Source organism: Mesoplodon mirus (genome assembly GCF_964341445.2).
Source record: "Mesoplodon mirus genome assembly, chromosome: 18".
NCBI lineage: Eukaryota > Metazoa > Chordata > Mammalia > Artiodactyla > Ziphiidae > Mesoplodon > Mesoplodon mirus.
In genome coordinates, this window is record NC_138994.1 from 5,095,145 (window position 1) to 5,117,946 (window position 22,802).

General features: G+C 41.3%; 1 protein-coding gene and 1 pseudogene across 2 annotated transcripts; both read right to left on the reverse strand.

The window, feature by feature from the left end:
- Positions 1-4,023: 4,023 nt before the first annotated feature.
- LOC309793293 (keratin, type I cytoskeletal 12-like) lies at positions 4,024-9,151 on the reverse strand (the record flags this gene model as incomplete). The annotated part of the gene is made up of 8 exons (XM_082603735.1): positions 4,024-4,121; positions 4,595-4,665; positions 5,321-5,541; positions 5,682-5,807; positions 5,909-6,070; positions 7,027-7,183; positions 8,140-8,222; positions 8,612-9,151. The coding sequence occupies 8 exons, from the start codon at positions 9,149-9,151 to the stop codon at positions 4,024-4,026; spliced, it is 1,458 nt and encodes a 485-aa protein (XP_082459861.1).
- Positions 9,152-15,011: 5,860 nt separating this feature from the next.
- LOC309793296 (ribonuclease P protein subunit p30-like) lies at positions 15,012-16,335 on the reverse strand (annotated as a pseudogene). The gene has a single exon. The product of its transcript is annotated as a ribonuclease P protein subunit p30-like (transcript).
- Positions 16,336-22,802: the final 6,467 nt, after the last annotated feature.

The window sequence follows — 22,802 nt, forward strand, 5'->3', positions numbered from 1 at the left end:
TGTCATACAGAGTGAAGTAAGTCAGAAAGAGAAAGACAAATACTGTATGCTAACACATATATATGGAACTTAAGAAAAAAAATGTCATGAAGAACCTAGAGGTAAAACAGGAATAAAGACACAGACCTTGTTGCAGTTCAGTCAGAGACGAAAATGAGTCCAACACACGAGATGTATGCGTTAAAGCACAGTGGTAGAGGGCTGTTGCTCGCTCAGGCAAAACCGCAAAGCCCTCAGTCCACTATGGCGTATTTATTTAGGCTTTATCTTACCTCTATTATACTTCTTGTAATTAAAAGCACATTTCAGGAGCTGGATGTACTTTACTTATAACTTTATCTAATACAAAGGGTTCTATTTAGCGCAGGCTGTGTCGGCCTTGAACATCTATTCAGTGCACCTCCTTATTTCCTTATGTTCCTGATTATACCGAGGACATGCGTGGGTCAGTGCCCAGAGCAATCAGTACGGCTTGCACTCCTGAAACATTCTCACGCACCCAGCTTGCTAGGTGAGCCGATTCTTGGATCATGTCTCTTCCCATGTCCTCAGTTACCCTTCTACAGACCTACTTGAGAATGGACTTGAGGATATGGGGAGGGGGAAGGGTAAGCTGTGACAAAGCGAGAGAGAGGCATGGACATATATACACTACCAAACGTAAGGTAGATAGCTAGTGGAAAGCAGCCGCATAGCACAGAGAGATCAGCTCAGTGCTTTGTGACCCACTGGAGGGGTGGGATAGGGAGGGTGGGAGGGAGGGAGACGCAAGAGGGAAGGGATATGGGAACAGATGTATATGTATAACTGATTTACTTTGTTATAAAGCAGAAACTAATAAAAAAAATTCTTCAAGCACCTTGATTAATTTCCAAGAGATAACCACTTTAACAATTTAGTATATACAATATTTTCCAGAACTTTCTCTAGCCTACCCGTACAATAAATGCATATAAAAGTAAAATATAAATTAATAAAATTTTAGATTTTAAAATAATCATAATCATATACTTGTCTTTGTTTTCTGATCCTGTACCTGGGTTTTTTCTTATGAGTTATTTTTCTTTAAGACAGACCTCTCATTTCTGCAATTCATTCATTGCTGAGTCCGAAAGGACCTTTCACATCTGTGTTGAATTAGGGCTTGCGGTGTAGTGAATGAGGCCTAGACTTTCATGATAAGGATTCTATGCTAACTGCATTTCTTGGCAGTGAGAGTAGGGTAAAGATAACTTAAATAATAAGAAATCTAATGCTTCCTTTGCCAACTGAAGACTGTAGAATATTCTAAGATTTTATCAGAATAGGATTGTGATTTTTAACTTGCTGGCTATTCCAGGAGATGCTAGCTATTGGTTCTTCCGTGGGAAATTTTGTGAAATCACTGATTTTTTAAAAATAGATTTTTCTCCCACAGTATAACTTAAGGGCAGCCAATTTCCCCCAGAATGAGCAATCCAAGAGACCAAGCCAGACAGAAATGCTTTTGTGACCTAACCTTGGAACTCACACACTGTCACTCCTTCAATAAGTCTGCTTTACTCATTGTTGGAGGGAACAATGCTCAGGGGCATGAGTACCAGGAGGTGAGGCTCATTGGGACCATCTGGAGGTTACCACAAGGAGTGGTTACTTTATCTATTTATTTCATTGAGGTCTAATTGACATATAACATTATATTAATAGTGTTGGGTATACAACATAATGATTTAATTTTTTTTTTTTTTTTTTTTTTTGGCGGTACGCGGGCCTCTCACTGCAGTGGCCTCTCCCGTTGCGGGGCACAGGCCCCGGATGCGCAGGCTCAGCGGCCATGGCTCACGGGCCCAGCCGCTCCGCGGCATGTGGGATCTTCCCGGACCAGGGCACGAACCCGTGTCCCCTGCATCGGCAGACGGACTCTCAACCACTGCGCCACCAGGGGAGCCCATGATTTAATATTTGTATACATTGGGAAGTGGTCACCACAATGAGTCTAGGTAACATCCATCCATAGATGGTTACTTTAAAGCCATGGGATTAGTTGAGGCCGCCTAGGGAGTGAGTGTAGAGAGAGGAGACAATAGGATTAAGTCAACATTCAGAAGTCACAAAGAAGAGTCTGAGAAAAAGCTTCCAGTGAGGTGATGCCTTTGGGAGCCCAGGAGAGAAAATATTCCCAAAAGAAGGGAAGGCTGAGAAACTAGGATACTAGCTAAGAAATGACCACCGAATTTATACATGTGCAAAATCCCTTTCTCCTTGGAGTTTCACACAATTCAGATGTAGTTTTAAGGAAAACAGATGCTGTTTAAAGCAGTAACTATTTGCAGCCACTTTTGAGTACCAGGAAGTGGCATCATTTATTACTTGGGGGCTATGGAGCTTGTGCAGGAAAAGACCTTGATAATCTCTTTAGGTCTGAAAGGTAAGGTTCTCCTAGCATTCGTTCTGGAAGGTGAGGTCTAGACAGAGAGCTGAATTGCCATGCATAATAAAGTAAGATGAATGGAGCATCTGAGGTCACTAGCAAATTTAAAAAGAAGTGTGACTTCAGAAAGCTGCATACAGAAGCAAGTCAGCTGAAAATGACATCATAATCTTCTGTGGGCTTTTGCACCCAGTGCTGGAGCGCCTCCAGGCTTGCCTGACTCTCTCCTCTCCTTTCTGCTCCTTTGACGATCCTTGCTCATCAGTTCCCCTCATTTCTCCATAACATTTTGGTTACACACAGTAAATAATAGTAGGACACAAATATTGAGCACTTCTAAGTGCCAGGGACTGTTCCTCCTGTTTTATGTATGTTACCTCATTTAATCTTCACAAATTCACCCCACTTTAAAGATCAGGAAACAGAAGCAGGCAAGAGGTGGAGTTACTTGCTATTAAGTATTAGGGTCAGAATTTGAGCCCAGTCTGGCTTCAGAGATCAGGCTCTTAATTGTTACATCTTGCTCTCGTTTTCCTTCTAGGGTTTTGAATTTGGCAACCCAGATTGAACCACAGTCTACGCAGGCTTAGACTTTGGCCACCTTCTGCCTCAACCCAGAACATGACATCTGTTATTGACTTGTGGGTCTGCTCCACCCCAGAGAAACCCCACCCTGGGCCTTGCTGGTGCCCAATAGGAGAAAGGCCATCAAAGCAGTGTTTGTTTACGCCCCTGTGTCCTTTCTTATGTGCTTCCTGTGTTCCCTTTCTCCCTTCTCTGCCTGGTTGGTTTCTGTATGAAGCATTTGGTTGCCTCCTCACAAATTTTTCTTCCTCCAAGCATGCTTTGAACTTCTATCCGCCCTATCTCACTGTATCACTGTTCCCAGTAGATGTCTATCTCTGCCCTCAATTGGGAACTCCTCCAGGCAAGGACCATATCTTTATTCACCTTCGAGGCTTGAGTTGGGCACACTATGGGAGTTCATAAGTGTTTCTTGATTGAATGAAAGAAAGTGTTAGAAAAAGAACAGGACAAATGTTATCCCCTGTAGTGAACGATACAATTTTTTTTGTAACCTTGATGGGCTGATGTAAAAAGGAAAGAACTTCTAAAAGGATCTTCTTAACTTAATCTCCCACTTCAACATCTTTATCTCAGTGTTTATCTACTACTAATAATTAGTATTTCACACACGTGTCTCTACGCCCTTGACACTATTGTTGGAGTCAAGGAGGTACACACTTCACATTATTACCATTCATCTTTTATTAAGATTAACTTTTTAAAAACAATGCTACTTGATCAAAGTCCGGTGATTAAAAATATGTTCCAGGTCGCTAGAAGAAAGTTTATTAAAAGACTACTCTAGGTCCAGAAAGATGTAAGGCAATTTTGATTTGTTATAAAGACCAACATTTCCACAATTATTTGTAATTAAATTTTGTTTCAGAAGGCCAAAAAAGGCTCAAAGTGAATAGGGAATCCAAAGAAAATGAAACAAACAGAAATCGAGATTGAACTAATGTATCATCTTACTCTAAAAGGAATAATTTCTACTTGTAAATTTCTTGTTCCTAAGGACCCAATCATGGGGCAGATCTTGTGAAATTTTATATTAGTTCTTCAATTTCCTGAACTTGGGAGGAGACCACCTCACCATTCACCACTTCCTGCACAATTGTCTTGATTTTTCGGGCTCTGGTAGGGTCTAAAGATAAAAATGGAACAAAGAGGGCAACAGTTAGTGTTTCAAATATTCATCTAAAATTGGTTGTTTAACTTAAGTTTCTAAATTAGGTATTGACTGATATAGTCCATCAAATTTAAACTTTCAAAAGTGACTTTTGCATTCTAAATGAAATGCATTTTATTTAATAAAATGTATTCAGTGTTGTGCACAAATTAAAATATTTTTCTTTTTAAAATTTAAAAAGTGTTTATGATTCTCATAATACTTTGTAGATTTTTTTTCCTTCCTGAGCTTGCCAAAAGTTTTAACACAGAACAGACTACTCATTTTTCTGCAGGAATGCATAAATATTTTTCTTTTGCTCTGAATACAAATATACTTTAAATTTAAATTAGTAATAACACTGCAATATTCAATGAGATCTTACAGTTTTAGTCATTAATAGATGTGATTCTGACTTATTCTAAGTGCTTCTTAGGGAATCTGCATACCTTTGGAGGAATCAGTTGACGGTGCTTGAGAGTTGGAGGCTGTCACATGGGAACTTTCATCCAAACAGTCACTGTAAAGAAAACAAGGGAGTTGATATCGCATGATGCTTTCTGGAATGAGAGGGAATAAGGAATTTGCTATCTGAGCTTAAAAAATGGCCAGCTGGAGAAAGTATTATACATTTCTTGATTAAGAATGATTGAATGATGCACCCTGAGAGTAATCAGCTGGTGCAGTGCACCTCTGCTTTCAAACCCTGCCTAAAATGGGCTCTTAAAGTGAAGCAAACTGGCAATTAATGGAAGATCTGGTTTCCTGATTTACAGTCCTGAATTCTTCCCACTAGTCCAGGCTGTTATTACTTTTGGAAAGTTGGCTACAGTAGGTCTGAGGTGATTGCGTGGCTGTGATTTGGTGTCATTCTCAGCATCGGGCATTAACATCAGAACTCGGGCGGTTGATTTTTCTAATACTCACCTGCAGTATGTCTCTGTCTGTCATACCATTGTTCATCCCAGCATTTTATTAACTTTTATCAGGGAAGATAACGGGTGACAACACTTTGCAACATGTAGAGCATTTAACAAATCTAAGGCATGTCTTTACTAGATGTGTTATTTTCTGTCAACTAAAGAACCCTTCCCACTTCTATTGCCCCCAAACTACATCAGTGTCCACGGTCCGTCAGCCATTGAGGTTATTTTCAGCCTCAGTTATCTATTCACCCTTGGGCTTCTCCGTCCAGCAGGCGGCGGTAGGTCTCGATCTCCAGCTCCAGATGGGCCTTGATGTTCAGCAGCAACTGGTAGTCGGCGCTCTGGCGCTCGGCGTCGGCGCGCACTTGCAGCAGCTGCTCCTCCAGGCTGCCGAGGAGCTGCCGCACCTGGGACAGCTGGCCGTAGTAGTCGCCCTCGGTTTCGGCCAGCGAGTCCTCCAGGGATTTCTTCTGCACGGGGGAGGGAAATGGCACAGACGTAACAATGGAGGGGACCGAAATGCGGAAGGCAGCCAATGGCCTTACTAATTTGGATGCAACATTTCCTTTGCAAGGCGAAAGGAAGCCGCGTCTTTTGGCGCGCGCCGTACCGTGGCGAGCTGGGACTGGAGCTCGATCTCCAGGGTTTGAAGCGCGCGCCGCAGGTCGGTGACCACGCTCTTGCTGGACTGAAGCTCCTCGGTGTTGCTGCTGATCTCCTTCCTGAGCTCGGCGCTCTGCCACAGCAAAGAGCGGGGAGGGCACGTGAGCCAGCCCTGCCCCTCTCCCCGGTCTTTAATGCAAGCGTATCAACGCCTTTTGTCTTTGTGAGTGGTACCTTTTCAATGAACCAGGCTTCCACGTCCTCCCGATTCTGCTGGGCTATGGCTTCGTACTGCCCCCGCACGTTGTTAAGGAGGCTCGTGAGGTCCACTCCGGGGGCAGCGTCCATTTCTACGCTGACCTGGCCTGGGCCGCCGGCCCGGAAGCTTTGGAGCTCCTGGGGACAGCGAGTGAGAGAGAGGGGCGCAGGGGCCCATTGTGACTTTCGTGGGCCTCTTCCTCCACAAAACATATTTGGTATAAAGACAAACCTATCAATACAATATATTCAAACATTTTTAACCTTAAATTCGTATTTTTATTCTGATTTTGAAAGAACTTAAGACACTTTCACGGGCCCCTAAACTCACCGCGAGTCCTGGGTGCTGTGCCTACCATGCCTGATGGATGAGTTGGCCCCGCTTCTTGGGGCTCCACAACCTTTACAAGAAGGGAAGGCCTGGTGGAAAGGTACCCGGGGTTTTCAACTACAGCTGCCAAATGGAGGGCTGCAGACGGTCCCTGGGCTTGCCCACTGTTTGTACCATAGTCATTGCTTTACAGTGGAAAGCTCTTAAGGAGCCTAGTGCCAGGGTCATGTGTGATTGCTTATATACATTGCGGAATATCAGAGTTCCGTGTGTGTATTACACTGGCTATAATTCGTTTCTCTAACATGTATAACAGTATGTATTATTGGTAGACTTTTATTTTTGAACTCTAAAAATACTATATCTTTTTCTTGATAAGTATCTCCTTTTATTTTCTATGACAAAAAGGATTAATTCTTCAATCCTTCCAGAATTTTTTTGACTAGATAGTGCAAGGTCAGCCTTTTAACATTTTTTTCCTAGCTAATAAATAAAAATACTATATTTTAAGAAATCACTAAATCAGGACAATTAAAATTCTGATTGTCCTTACCAAATGATAAAAATGACAAAATCAAAAAGTGCCTCAAACGTGTTAAACTTAAACAGAAACCACCACCACAACTTCAAAACAACTGGTCATCTTAACAGGGGGATAGTGTATCATGCATATCTCTTCTAACTCCAGATTTATAAATTTGAAATTGTAATTTTTGAGTCTGGTAGAAAAAAGCAGCTTAGAGAACTGTGCTTTCTGGCTCACCTCCTCGTGATTCTTCTTCCGGTAGGCCAGCTCCTCATTCAGGATCTCGATCTGCATCTCCAGGTCGGCTCTGGCCAGGGTCATCTCGTCCAGCACCTTGCGCAGGCCGTTGATGTCGGCCTCCACGTTCTGGCACAGGGCCAGCTCATTTTCGTATCTGAAAACCAAGTGCAAAACAGTCCAGGGAATCAACACACCCATTTGAATAAGCCCCCTGCGATCTCCAGGGCTGTTTTACATATAAATTTAGCAGCATTGTAATGCATGAGACTGTTTTTGCTTTTCCAACTTTTTCTTTTCCTTTTTTTAAATGATAGGTTACTACTCAGTGGGAGAGAAGTGAAAAAATTAGGAAGTGATACTTTTCTACCAGCGATGAACCGCAATAGCACCGCATCCCAGGCTACCTCTTCCCCTCTGGCTGGCTGCCTTGGCTATGAACAGTAAGTAGCAGCCCCTCTCCAGGTGGAGTTTCTGATGGCATCCTAAAAGCGGTTGAAAATTAGATAATAATTAGTCATCTTGCTTAACCTTTATTCATGGTTTAATTTAAAACAGTGATACTTCTTTAGTAACTCGTACTAAGGCTCAGGATCATCACCACTGCAACATCCTGTGAGGAAATTTTGCAGAGCAAAAATGATGTTAGTATTTTCTCCTTATGTCTGAGGGTGGTGTATGGGAAAGGAGGAGGCAATATAAAAATTAATGCCTGGTTAATATTTTAGTTGTATGTGTCATCGGGAAAAAGGTCACTTCATTTAACGCCCAGGCAAAAACATTAGTAATTCATTTTGATGCATGGAAGATTGAGGTTTAGGACACTGGTGGAATTATCATGTCGCAACATGAGTCAATAACAGATGTCGAATATGGCAATCCATAGCCCTGGGTTTAAGTACTTTATAACTAAGGACATGTAATGTGAATTGTGTTTGAATCTAGTTACTTTCTAATAGAATGCCCAATGTGAATTTACCAAAACAAATGTATGGAGCATGTGAACTGCAGAAGGTTGGAAATATTTGCCATCAAGGAAGGCAGGGAAATAGAGAAAAAGAAGAGATACGGGGGCATGTCAGTCATCATTAGTCTTTCTTTTATTCTACTCACTTCATTCTGAAGTCTTCGGCAGCCAGTCTTGCATTGTCGATCTGCAAGAGCAGCTGGGCATTTGCAGTACTGTCAGAAATGATCTGGCCAAATAGGGGGAGACACACAAAGTGAGGTCGTAAAAGAGAGTGTTTTGCAAGTATATCTTTGACAGGAAAATTTTAGGTGACGTTATAATGCTGTTTTATTAAGGGTTTAAGGCAGTTAGCTTTTAAAAGAAAATATGTATAGAGGATATTATTTAAAAATCAAGAAACATACATTTCCCCCAGAAAAGGTAGTGTAAAAAACAATCACTCTATGGTCAATGATAAAATGAAACTAAATATCTTAAGATGAGAAATTATTCCAAATACAGTTGAATGGAAAGATATCTAAGCTTTAGGTGATTTATGACTGTAAAATATTGAAATAGCAGAAAAGAAAAGTAAAAAATAATTCCGAAAGCCCCTCTAAAAAGCCATTTTGTTACCTTATTCCTGAGGTCTTCAATCAACAGATGATATTTACTATAATCATTCTGTGACCTGGGGTCTCCAGTCCCAGATCCTTGTGTTTCGTACCATTCTCGAATTTTGTTTTCTAGGTCAGTGTTAGCCTCTTCTAGAGTTCGAACCTTATCCAGGTAGGAAGCCAGTCTGTCATTAAGATTTTGCATAGTTTCCTTTTCTGATCCAGAAAGAAGGCCTCCATCATTGCCAGAGAGAATCCCTAGAGAGCCCCCTCCTGGGCTTCCCCCAAATCCAATCCCCAGGCTCCCAAAGCCACCTCCCCTGGCTCCTCCATAACCAGCGCCCACTCCTCCTGCAAAGAAACTTCCAGAGCCACCACCAAAGCCAGAACTAGAAGCAAACATGGAAGCAGCTGAAAAGCCTCCCCCACAGCTGCCTCCAAAGCCAAAGGCACTTCCCCCGTAGCTGCTTCCGATGCTTGAGGCAGAAATGCCCTTGGCTCTCCCACTTTGGGAGGACAGCCACTGGGGCAGCCCAGAGGTGCGCACGGAGAGTGACATGGTGCTGTTCAAGAGACCCACAGCCAGGGATGGTGCAGTGTCAGCAAGACAGGAAGGCTAACCTTTTATAGGTCACTGAATGGGTGTTGCTGTTGAAAAGTTCACTCACTCCATTCAAAATAGGTCTCCCCTCACCCCAACCTTTTTTGGCCAGCTCAACAAGAAAATGGTTTATGCACATTGACAATTCATTGGTATAGAACTAATTGAATAATTGTTCCCATTACATATTTGTGATAGAAAGAAGAAATCTGGGTGGAGTACAGATAAGTTGTCATAAGACATTTTTCATCTCCAAATTATTCTATTGCTTGTATTCTCAGCACTGCCCAGTGTCTTATGCACAGTAGGAAAGCAAAGAGTGACTCCTGAATGGATAAAATAATGAATAAACTAATGAATATTTCTTCCTAAGTCTTAAGCTTCTTAAAGTTCACTCATATTTCCTACCTGTTTCCTTTAGAAAACTCAATATAAACCATCTGATCATGATGTAGTGTATCTTCTAGCAGAACATCATTTCAGAAACTGTTGTGAAACGCACTGGTGGAAGGTGGGGAACAAACGCATTTTCCAGATTGATACTGGAATTTAAATTTTAAGAGATTTGAAAGTCTTGTCATTAGGTTGTTGCATGGTTTCTCTTTTTCTGATTCAGAAAGAAGACCTCTTAAATATTGAAAAATGCTATTTTTGAGTAGAATATGATAGTATTTCCAGCAGGTCTTCCTTTACATGAAGTTTGACCTTCCTAGTAAACTCCATGAAATCAGGAGCCTTGTCTGATAGTTCATTACTCTACCGCCAACTTTGCTAGTGTATCAGAAAACAATTGATCTTTTTGTTTATTGAAATTGTATCAGTGCTCGTATCCTCAACCCCTTAACCCCCAAATATCCAGATATTATCTGCTCTGACTCCAGCCTCCCTGAAGGTGAGGTTCTTCAATTCTGTGCATAGTCCTGTGAACAGCTAGAACCAGCTGTGCCCACTGGTGATTTGGGGGCAAATGCAGAGAGGTTCCACTTGAAGCCCATGTCAGACCTCTAGAGTATCAGTTCTGGCAAATGGAAGGATCTTGTGACCCTTTTTTTTTTTTTAAATCGCTTTCCTAGGAACAGGAATGATGAACTCAGAGTGAAATCCAACTACAACTTCCTTTTACCTTTTTATAGAAGGGAGATATGCCAAGGGACATATTTTCTCCTAACTTATACACTTCACAAAGAGCAAGCAAGTGGGATGTCTAAATAAAGGGGTTTTTAAGGAAGAAATTTGCAGAATTTACAAATTCTCATTCACAATAGATATAGAAAGGAAGCAGCAATCCAATGCAGACTCAGCTTGAAGAGAGGGGCCATAATCCATCCATTTGTCCCATTTCTTGAGAGGATGGAAACTTGTTAAGTGGAAATGCCAGGGGCCCCAGCATTATAGGGAGATTTTTACCAAGGATTCCTTTAAACTATTACCAGCGTTACAAGCGTTTTTTTCTGCTCTTCTCCTTGTTTGAATCATTAGTAGTTATTGTGTACTTAATATGTTCTAGACCTTGGGCAATTGAACTACAGACATTATTTTTAACCTTTGTGGCAACCTCTTAAAGTGGATCTTTTTATCCCATTTTACAGAAGAGCAATCTGAGGGTGAGGATGTTAAGGGACTTATTCAAGGCCACACAGCCAGGAGATGGCCAAGATAGGATCTGGGTCTGCAGTGCCTTCTATAGACAACACAACCCTGCTGCTTACCGTGAAAACAAAAAGGACAGAGGGTTGCTCTGACCCCCAAATCATGACACTGGGTCTCTGCCCTGCACATCAACCAGGAGTTTTAGCTCTTCCCTTTTCAAAAAAGCTTTCTCTTTGAATTTCATTTCTCAGTGTACAGCCTGAGACCCAGTGATGTACTCTTCATGGTTTATCAGAAATGGCATCACAAATGAAATCTTGGGAACCTATAGGCAAATGTGTTTTTAGTTATACCTTTTGACATGTAACCACATCTCCAGAGATCTTACGAAGTACTAGTTAAACTTGCACTTCCCACCCAGCAACTTGACATTATGGCTGTAAATTATTAGTCACTCACAAGTAGCAACCCCCTGAGACAGAGTGAATCCATTTTGTTGCCCTAGAAATGAAAACAGACTATTACTTGCTTACAGAGTCAGAAGGAGTGTGCCAAATTCAGGATTGTAACTTCGTGATATCACATAATATGGGAATATGATTAACTTGAATTTTTGAACTTGGAATCAATTTAGTGCTGAACTGCATACTTTCCAACTCTAATGCTTATATGTAAATTTTAAATAATCTTGTTCAATATCTACACATGATGTTTACACATTATACCTTTGTGTTTCTATACATATATATTATCCTAGACTGTAAGCTTCTCAGACAAGGGCTACGTCTACTTCATTTTTTATCCTGAGTCTTAGCCTAGTATTTGGCTAAACTTCATTCTTCCACACTTAGAGTTATTTCACTTGAAAGAACTTAATCCTTAATGTATTTGAATGTGTCACTTAAAATTCATTTCATTTGAAAGTGACTTTGCTCTAATTTACTGGTATGCTTTGACCAAGATTTATTCTGAATCCAATTATGAATGGGGAGCAACTTCAGAAGTTGAAAAGAGAAATATCTCTTCTTCAGTGGCTTCTTTTTGTGGGGGGAGGGAAGGCTAAGCTAAATAATTAAGCCTCTATTTTAGAGTGTTTAGAAGTGAAAGTAACTTCCTTTGACAGCTGTAAAAATACAGGAAGGTGGGAATGTATAAAATGGGCTTGTTGGCAAAATGATTACATAAGTTGAGGCACAGAGGAATATGACTACAACTTGGGTGACTGTTCAAAAGAATTACATCTTCCATTTTTGTAGAGTTTAGAGAACATTGAAAATGAGGATTATTACTTATATGGCATTTGTAAATCTCTAGATTTTTATTAAGTAAAACATGTGCTCATCTTCTCATGTCAGATTGGTTAGTTTCCTGGTCTTTGTTTGTAGGATTTTCCTCCAGAGTTCTTTCTCTTAAACATGGACCTTTCATTGGAATTCCCTGGCAGTCCAGTGGTTAGGACTTGGCACTTTCACTGCTGGGGCCAGGTTCGATCCCTGGTTGGGGAACTAAGATCCTGCAAGCTGCCAGGTGCAGCAAAAAACCAAAAAACAAAAAAACCTTCCACTCTGTGCAATTTACTGATTGCTTGGTAGATGATACCTTTCTTTTTTGCTTTGAATAACATTTTAAGATCCTGTGACTGAATGAGAGAATATTGAGTTACTGACTTTTATGCTGTGGTTTTTTTTTTTTTTTTTTGGCTGTACGCGGGCTTCTCACTGTTGTGGCCTCTCCCGTTGTGGAGCACAGGCTCTGGACGCGCAGGCTCAGCGGCCATGGCTCATGGGCCCAGCCGCTCCGCGGCATGTGGGATCTTCCCGGATTGGGGCATGAACCTGTGTCCCCTGCATCGGCAGGCGGACTCTCAACCACTGCACCACCGGGGAAGCCCTGAAGTGGGTCTCTTTTAGACAGCATATATATGGGTCTTGTTTTTGTATCCATTCAGTGAGCCTGTGTCTTTTGTTTGGAGCATTTAATCCATTCCCATTTAAGGTAATTATTGATATGTATGTTCCTATTACCATTTTCTTAATTGTTATGGGTTTTTTTTTTATATGTCCTTTTCTTCTCCTGTGTTTCCCACTTAGAGAAGTTCCTTTAGCATTTGTTGTAGAGCTGGTTTGACGGTGCTGAATTCTCTTAGCTTTTGCTTCTCTGTAAAGCTTTTGATTTCTCCATCGAATCTGAATGAGATTCTTCCCGGGTGGAGTAATCTTGGCTGTAGGTTCTTCCCTTTCATCTCTTTAAATATACTGTGCCACCCCCTTCTGGCTCGTAGAGTTTCTGCTGAGAAATCAGCTGTTAACCTTATGGGAGTTCCCTTGTATATTATTTGTCATTTTCCCCTTGTTGCTTTCAATAATTTTTGTCTTTAATTTTTGCCAATTTGATTACTATGTGTCTCGGCGTGTTTCTCCTTGGGTTTATCCTGTATGGGACTCTCTGTGCTTCCTGGACTTGGGTGGCTATTTCCTTTCCCATGATAGGGATGTTTTCGACTATAATCTCTTCAAATATTTTCTCGGGTCCTTTCTCTCTCTCTTCTCCTTCTGGGACCCCTATAATGCAAATGTTGTAGTGTTTAATGTTGTCCCAGAGGTCTCTTAGGCTGTCTTCATTTCTTTTCATTCTTTTTTCTTTATTCTGTTCCACAGCAGTGAATTCCACCATTCTGTCCTCCAGGTCGCTTATCCGTTCTTCTGCCTCAATTATTCTGCTATTGATTCTTCTAGTGTAGTTTTCATTTCAGTTATTGTTTTGTTCATCTCTGTTTGTTCTTTAATTCTTCTAGGTCTTTGTTAAACATTTCTTGCATCTTCTCTATCTTTGCCTCCATTCTTTTTCCAAGGTCCTGGATCATCTTCACTATCATTATTCTGAGTTCTTTTTCTGGAAGGTTACCTATCTCCACTTTAGTTGTTTTTGGGGGGTTTTATCTTGTTCCTTCATCTGGTACATAGCCCTCTGCCTTTTCATCTTGTCTGTCTTTCTGTCAATGTGGTTTTTGTTCCACAGGCTGCAGGATTGTAGTTCTTCTTGCTTCTGCTGTCTGCCCTCTGGTGGATGAGGCTATCTAAGAGGCTTGTGCAAGTTTCCTGATGGGAGGGAGTGGTCGTAGGTAGAGCTGGCTTTTGCCCTGGTTAGCAGAGCTCAGTAAAACTTTAATCCCCCTGTCTGCGGATGGGTGGGGCTGGGTTCCCTCCCTGTTGGTTGTTTGACCTAAGGTGACTCAACACTGGAGCCTACCCGGGCTCTTTGGTGGGGATAATGGCAGACTCTGGGAGGACTCACGCCAAGGAGTACTTCCCAGAACTTCTGCTGCCAGTGTCCTTGTCCTCTTGGTGAGACACAGCCACACCCCGCCTCTGCGGGAGACCCTCCAACACCAGCAGGTAGCCCTGGTTCAGTCCTATGGGGTCATTGCTCCTTCCGCTGGGTCCCGACGCACACACTGCTTTGTGTGTGCCCTCCAAGAGTGGAGTCTCTGTTTCCCCCAGTCCTGTTGAAGTCCTGCAGTCAAATCCCACTAGCCTTCAAAGTCTGATTCTCTAGGAATTCCTCCTCCCACTGCTGTACCCCTGGGTTGGGAAGCCTGATGTGGAGCTCAGAGCCTTCACTCCAGTGGGTGGACTTCTGTGGTATAAGCGTTCTCCAGTTTGTGAGTCACCCACCCAGCAGTTATGGGATTTGATTTTACTGTGATTGTGCCCCTCCTACCATCTCATTGTGGCTTCTCCTTTGTCTCTGGTTGTGGGGTATCCTCCTTGGTGAGTTCCAGTGTCTTCCTGTGGATGACTACTCAGCAGTTAGTTGTGATTCCGGTGTTCTCGCAAGATGGAGTGAGAGCACATCCTTCTACTTCGCCATCTTAATCTCTCAGGTTTTGTTATTTTAATGGCTTGAATATAAGACTGCTTTTTTTTTTTTTTTTTTAGCGGTACGCGGGCCTCTCACTGTTGTGGCCTCTCCCGTTGCGGAGCACAGGCTCCGGACGCGCAGGCTCAGCGGCCATGGCTCACGGGCCCAGCCGCTTCGCAGCATGTGGGATCTTCCCGGATTGGGGCACGAACCCATGTCCCCTGCATTGGCAGGCGGACTCTCAACCACTGCGCCACCAGGGAAGCCCTATAAGACTGCTTTTACAGACTACTGATATGTAGCTCCAAGTGAAAATAGTGAATCATAAGGAGGTTCCAATTCTGTTGTGGCTGATGGATTCTCAAATGGCAGAAGAGAGTGTTGACAGAGAAGGGGGACTCGTTTCAGCCCTCACACTTGGCTTTCTTGCAGGCTGGAAGAGAATCATCATCTACTTCTGATGTCCAAGATTTCTTCACCGTGAAAATAATTCCAAAAGCAGTTTTTCTAGTTTCTCCCTCCATGCAGAAGCACCGCTTGGCAGTTGGTGGACACTGCAGCCTTGGTGTCACTTTCCAACAGCCCAAATTGCAACTGTAAGTTTGCCACATCGTATGGGCCTCTTATTTCTAAAGGCCTTTCAGCAGCACTAGATAGAATTACATTCTTTCCTTTGCAGACCTTCATCAAATTGAGGGCATTGGAAATTGTGTACCTTCTCATTGTGGAGTCTTTGACAGGGAGGCTATAGACAAGTTCAAAGCCCACACCTCACTCAATTGCCACTTTCATAGGGGGTCTTTTGAAGTAAAATGGTAGCTTCTCTGTTACACTTATGCAGACTAAATCCACATCTAAATGTTTACAAACAATATGAAAAAGTTTTTCTGTCTTCAAAAAGCTGCAACGATATCATACAGCCGGACTCTTGAAGAAGTTGCTCTCAAAACATTGCAGTGAGATGGATCTGAAACGATAATTGTCAGTCTAGTTAAAATCTTAATTGGTTTTGATTTTCCCTGTACAATTGGCAAAGTTGTAAAGAGTTCAGAAACAGCTACTGGTTTTTCAATTTCCTGTTTCTTTTCCTTAAATTCAACAACATGATTGATGGTGACAACTGAATAGCCCAGGTGAGTGGCATTCTCCACGAGCCGGTGCAGCGCCTTCAGGTCGGAACCCTCCCACAGGTCCAAATCCGCAAACGCCGCCATGCCTACAGAGCTTAATGTTGAATCAGACATTTCATAAAGGCAGCATTTCTAACTTTGAAGGAAGCCATGATGCTCTGACTGATTTAACTCTTAGTTGAAATTTATTTTTATTTTTTAACTTTTATTTATTTATTTTTTTATGGCTGCGGTGGGTCCTTGTTGCTGCGTGTGGGCTTTCTCTAGTTGTGGCAAGCAGGGGCTACCCTTTGTCGCAGTGTGCCAGCTTTTCATTGTGGTGGTTTCTCTTGTTGTGGAGCACGGGCTCTAGGCATGCGGGCTTCAGTAGTTGTGGCTCGCGGGTTCTAGAGTGCAGGCTCAGTAGTTGCGGCGCACGGACTTAGTTGCTCCGTGGCATGTGGGGTCTTCCCGGACCAGGGCTTGAACCCGTGTCCCCTGCATTGGCAGGTGGATTCTTAACCACTGCACCACCAGGGAAGCCCAAGTTTTATTTTTATTTTTGATGGAGACTTGAGCAAGGAAAAGGAATAGAAAGAAGCGAAATGGTTGAAAAATGAAGTGAATGAAATGACCTGGCATTAGTTAGCCCTGGGAAGTGTATAGTGAGAGGAAAATCAGTTGATCCTCACTTTATTTCTGTAAATAATGAGAGTGTCTTGTCATAAGGGCTCCCCTGGGACAGGAAGTTGTTTCTCTCTTGCTTGAAAGTGGCAAGCAGGGCTGTGTGTCCTTCATTCAGAACTTCTTGAGAATCTATTACAATAAGTCTGATGCTGTGAAAGACTATGGGGCTCAGAGATGAATAAGACACTCCATGATGCCAAGGAGGCTGTAGCCTAGTTGGAGAAGCTGATTAATGTCAGTAATTGTAAATCAGTCAGTGTAAGTGTTAATGAAAAGTTCAGGATATAGAGGAGAGATTCCCAAGTACAACTGGGTGAAAGGGAGTTATTAGATGTTATCTGGTGGTGGCCACATGCCAGTGCAGTGCCCAACCAGCCAGGCAACCCGAAGGGACGTGGGGGACAGCCAGTGCATCCTGAGAATGCAGTAATGAGTGACTTGTGGGCAAGTCACATACTATAACGCTGAGAATTAATTCATTTATTCCACAAATATTTATTCAGTGCCTACTATGAGTGTGACATTGTTCTAAGTCATAAGGATACTTCAGCGAGCAAAACAGACACAAATTTCTGTTTATGGAGCTTCATTCTAGCTAGAATTGTATCTAGAGGGATTGTATTACATCAATCAATTGTATTGATACATCCAATTGTATCAGTGCATCTAGAGGGATATAGACAAGAGCCATATACGTAAATTATAAGATAATGTGATATAATTCTACTAGGAAGGTGAAGAAGTGGGGACTGGGGGTCTCGGGTTGTATAAGAATCCTATATCATCTTCCACAATAGGAATTTGGGTCTTTAATATCTTAAGTTGCATAATCAAGAAATAGCAGTACAAGCATGTTCTTTAGAAATGTACAGGTTAATGCCAGAAACAGTTAAATGATTTTGGAGAGGAAGATTCAGGAGTGGGGAGACCAGGGACTGCTATTGTTTAGTATGAGTCTTGTAGGATATTTGATGTTCTACTCATTCATTCATTCACTCACTCACTCATTCATTCATTCACTTATTCACAATATTTATAAATACTTTAAGTGTGTGCCAGACCTTGTTGTAGGCACTGGGGATACAGCAGTAAGCACCGCCCCCCAAAAAAAAACAGAAAAAAAAAACCCTAAGTTTCTGCCCTCATGGAAATTAAATTCAGAGGAGGGGGCCAGAGGTGAAGAGAGCATGTCAGAGGATGATCCATGCTATGGAGACAAATGAAGGGACCTGGATTTAGGGTTGGTGTTGGGGACGGTGCATTTGTGTATAGAGTAATTAAGACTGGCTTCCTGGAAATGATAGTTGAATGGGGTGAGGGACCTTCCAAGGGCAAAGGTCCAGAGGTGTGAGAGTGGGTGGAGCAGCGGGTGACCCAGAGCTGGTGCTGAAGGACGGAAGGGAGAATGGTAGGAAAGGAAGTCAGAGGTAAATGGCAATGCAGTGCAGACGGCTTTGTCTTGCAAAGACTCTGGCTTTTACTCTGTGTAATATGGGAAGCCATTGAACTTTGTAGGGTGATCCCCTATATAGTTAAAAAGAGATTTATAGACTACACATTATAAATACTGATTTTATTCCCAATTTTTTTAATTGAATTATATTTGATTTACAACGTTGTGTTAATTTCTGCTGTACAGCGAAGTGATTCAGTTATACATTCTTTTTTTTACTATTCTTTTCCATTATGGTTTATCATAGGATATTGAATATAGTTCCCTGTGCTATACAGTAGGACCTTGTTGTTTATCCATTCTGTATGTAATAGCTTACATCTGCTAACCCCAACCTCCCACTCCATCCCTCCCCCAACCATCTCCCCCTTGATAAATACTGACTTTAAATTAACAGAATAGATAATATACTACTTTTTCAAATGTATATATTTCTTTATAATCAGTATTTGAGAGGAGGAAAGTAGTATCAGTGGTAACAGACACACACAGTTTTGAATGCAAAGAAATTAAATAAAAGCTAAAGAACAAATTAGTAATGATTCAGAGTGAGACCCTTAACATCTCCCAAATGGGGTCAGGAGCTTAGACTCTGGAAACCCAGGCAGAGCCTGAGCAACTGGAATTTCTTTTCATTCATGCATCCACCCAGTCCATCTATCCTTCCATCTGCCCCTCTGGTCACTAGAAATTACGAGACTTAGTGTCATCCAGGTACAAATATGAGTAAGCCTCTTCTCCCCTCGAGGATTCACAGCCTAGGCAGAGAGACTAGCTTAGGGCTTGCAGGTGGATGTACATGGAAGCACCTGGCGAAAGTGGAAAATAGGTGGGGCATGGAACACACAACAGTATATTGTGCAACAGATGCCATGTGGCAGAGATGGTAATTCTCATCACAACAGAGTGGTACTTGGTACTGGAGCAACTTTCACACTCCCTAGAAACATGCCTTTTGAGGCTATTCACAGCCTTTGCCTTTATTCCATGATCACCAACCAATTTTCTGATATCAGGTTTAGTTTGTTGGCACATCGATCATGAGACAAATGTGCAACGGATCATGGGAAAGTACCAACACCAACACCACTTCCACTGAAAATGAATCAGTTCAGCTTCGAGGGAGAAACCAAAAGCTTTGCAGACAAGCAAAAGCCCAGAGAAGTCAGCACCACCCAACCAGCTCCACAGCAAACGCTAAAGGAACTTCTCTGAGTGGGAAACACAAGAGGAGAAAAGGACCTGCAAAAACAAACCCGTAACAACTAAGAAAATGGTCATAGGAACTTACATATCGATAATTACCTTAAAGGTGAATGGATTAAATGCTCCAACCAAAAGACACAGCCTCGCTGAATGGATACGAAAACAAGACCCATCTATATGCCGTCTGCAAGAGACCCACTTCAGACCTAGGGACACATACAGACTGAAAGTGAGGGGATGGAACAAGATTTTCCATGCAAATGGAAATCAAAAGAAAGCTGGAGTAGCTATACTCATATCAGATAACATAGACTTGAAAATAAAAAATGTTACAAGAGACAAGGAAGGACAGTACATAATGATCAAAGGATCAATCCAAGAGGAAGATATAACAATTATAAATATATAGGCACCCAACATAGGAGCACCTCAATATATAAGGAAACAGCTAACAGCTATAAAAGAGGAAATCGGCAGTAACACAATAATAGTGGGGGACTTTATAACACCTCACTTACACCAATGGACAGATCATCCAAGCAGAAAATTAATAAGGAAACACAAGCTTTAAATGACACAATAGACCAGGTAGATTTAATTGATATTTATAGGACATTCCATCCAAAAACAGCAGATGACACTTTCTTCTCAAGTGTGCACGAAACATTCTCCAGGATAGATCACATCTTGGGTCACAAATCAAGCCTCAGTAAATTTAAGAAAATTGAAATCATATCAAGCATCTTTTCTGACCACAACGTTATGAGACTAGATATCAATTACAGGGAAAAAAACGTAAAAAACACAAACACATGGAGGCTAAAGAATACATTACCAAATAACAAAGAGATCGCTGAAGAAATCTAAGAGGAAATCAGAAAATACCTAGAGACAAAGAGGGAGAGGACTCAAATCAATAAAATTAGAAGTGAAAAAGGAGAAGTTACAACAGACACTGCAGAAATACAAAACATCCTAAGAGACTACTACAAGCAACTCTATGCCCATAAAATGGACAACCAGGAAGACATGGACAAATTCTTAGAAAGGTATAACTTCCCAAGACTGAACCAGGAAGAAATCGAAAATATGAACAGACCAATCACAAGAAATGAAATTGAAACTGTGATTTAAAATCTTCCAAAAAACAAAAGTCCAGGACCAGATAGCTTCACAGATGAATTCTATCAAACATTTAGAGAAAAGCTAACACCCATCCTTCTCAAACTCTTCCCAAAAATTGCAGAGGAAGGACCACTCCCAAGCTCATTCTATGAGGCCACCATCACCCTGATACCAAAACCAAAGATACTACAAAAAAAGAAAATTACAGACCAATATCACTGATGAATATAGAAGCAAAAGTCCTCAACAAAATACTAGCAACAGAATCTAACAACACATTAAAAGGATCATGCATCATGATCAAGTGGGATTTATCCCAGGAATGCAAGGATTCTTCAATATATGCAAATCAATTAATGTGATACACCATATTAACAAATTGAAGAATAAAAACAATATGATCATCTCAATAGAAGCAGAAAAAGCTTTTGACAAAATTCAACACCTATTTATGATTAAAAGTCTCCAGAAAGTGGGCATAGAGGGAACCTACCTCAATGTAATAAAGGCCATATATGACAAACCCACAGCAAACTTCATTCTCAAAGGTGAAAAACTGAAAGCATTTCCTCTAAGATCAGGAACAAGACAAGGATGTCCACTCTCGCCACTATTATTCAACATAGCTTTGGAAGTCCTAGCCATGGCAATCAGAGAAGAAAAAGAAATAAAAGGAATACAAATTGGGAAAGAAGAAGTAAAACTGTCACTGTTTCCAGATGACATGATACTATACATAGAAAATCCTAAAGATCCACCAGGAAACTACTAGAGCTAATCAATGAATCTGGTAAAGTTGCAGGATACAAAATTAATGCACAGAAATCTCTTGCATTCCTATACACTAATGATGAAAAATCTGAAAGAGGAATTAAGGAAACACTCCCATTTACCACTGCAACAAAAAGAATAAAATACCTAGGAATAAACCTACCTAAGGAGGCAGAAGACCTGTATGCAGAAAACTATAAGACACTGATGAAAGAAATTAAAGATGATACAAACAGATGGAGAGATATACCATGTTCTTGGATTGGAAGAATCAACATTGTGAAAATGACTATACTACCCAAAGCAATCTACAAATTCAATGCAATCCCTATCAATTTACCAATGGCATTTTTTACAGAACTAGAACATAAAATCTTAAAATTTGTATGGAGACACAAAAGAACCCGAATAGCCAAAGCGGTCTTGAGGGAATAAAACAGAGATGGAGTAATCAGACTCTCTGAATTCAGACTATACTACAAAGCTACAGTAATCAAGACAATATGGTACTGGCACAAAAACAGAAATATACATTAATGGAACAGGGCAGAAAGCCCAGAGATAAACCCATGTACCTATGGTCAACTAATCTATGACAAGGAGGAAAGGATATACAATGGAGAAAAGACAGCCTCTTCAATAAGTGGTGCTGGGAAAACTGGACAGCTACATGTAAAAGAATGAAATTAGAACACTCCCTAACATCATACACAAAGATAAACTCAAAATGGATTCGAGACCTAAATGTAAGACCGGACACTATAAAACTCTTAGAGGAAAACATAGGAAGAACATTCTTTGACATAAATCACAGCAAGATTTTTTTTGACCCACCTCCTAGAGTAATGGAAATAAAAACAAAAATAAACAAATGGGACCTAATGAAACTTAAAAGCTTTTGCACCGCAAAGGAAACCATAAACAAGACCAAAAGACAACCCTCAGAATGGGAGAAAATATTTGCAAATGAATCAACGGACAAAGGATTAATCTCCAAAATATATAATCAGCTCATGCAGCTCCATATTAAAAAAACAAACAACCCAATCCAAAAATGGGCAGAAGACCTAAATAGACATTTCTCCAAAGAAGACATACAGGTGGCCAAGAAGCACATGAAAAGCTGCTCTACGTCACTAATTATTAGAGAAATGCAAATCAAAACTGTAATGAGGTATCACCTCACACCAGTTAAGAATGGGCATCATCAGAAAATGTACAAACAACAAATGCTGGAGAGGGTGTGGAGAAAAGGGAACCCTCGTGCACTGTTGGTGGAAATGTAAATGGATACAGCCACTATGGAGAACAGTATGGAGGTTCCTTAAAAAACCAAAAATAGAATTACCATATGAACCAGCAATCCCACTACTGGGCATATACCCTGAGAAAACCACAATTCAAAAAGATACATGCCCCCAGTGTTCATTGCAGCACTATTTACAATAGCCAGGTCATGGAAGCAACCTAAATGCCCATCGACAGACGAATGGATAAAGAAGATATGGTACATATATACAATGGAATATTACTCAGCCATAAAAAGGAACGAAATTGGGTCATTTGTTGAGACGTGGATGAATCTAGAGACTGTCATACAGAGTGAAGTAAGTCAGAAAGAGAAAAACAAATATCGTATATTACCGCATGTATGTGGAACCTAGAAAAATGGTACAGATGAACCAGTTTGCAGGGCAGAAATAGAGACACAGATGTAGAGAACAAACGTATGGACACCAAGGGGGGAATGGGGGTGGGTGGGTGGTGGTGGTGGGATGAATTTGGAGATTGGGATTCACATGTATAC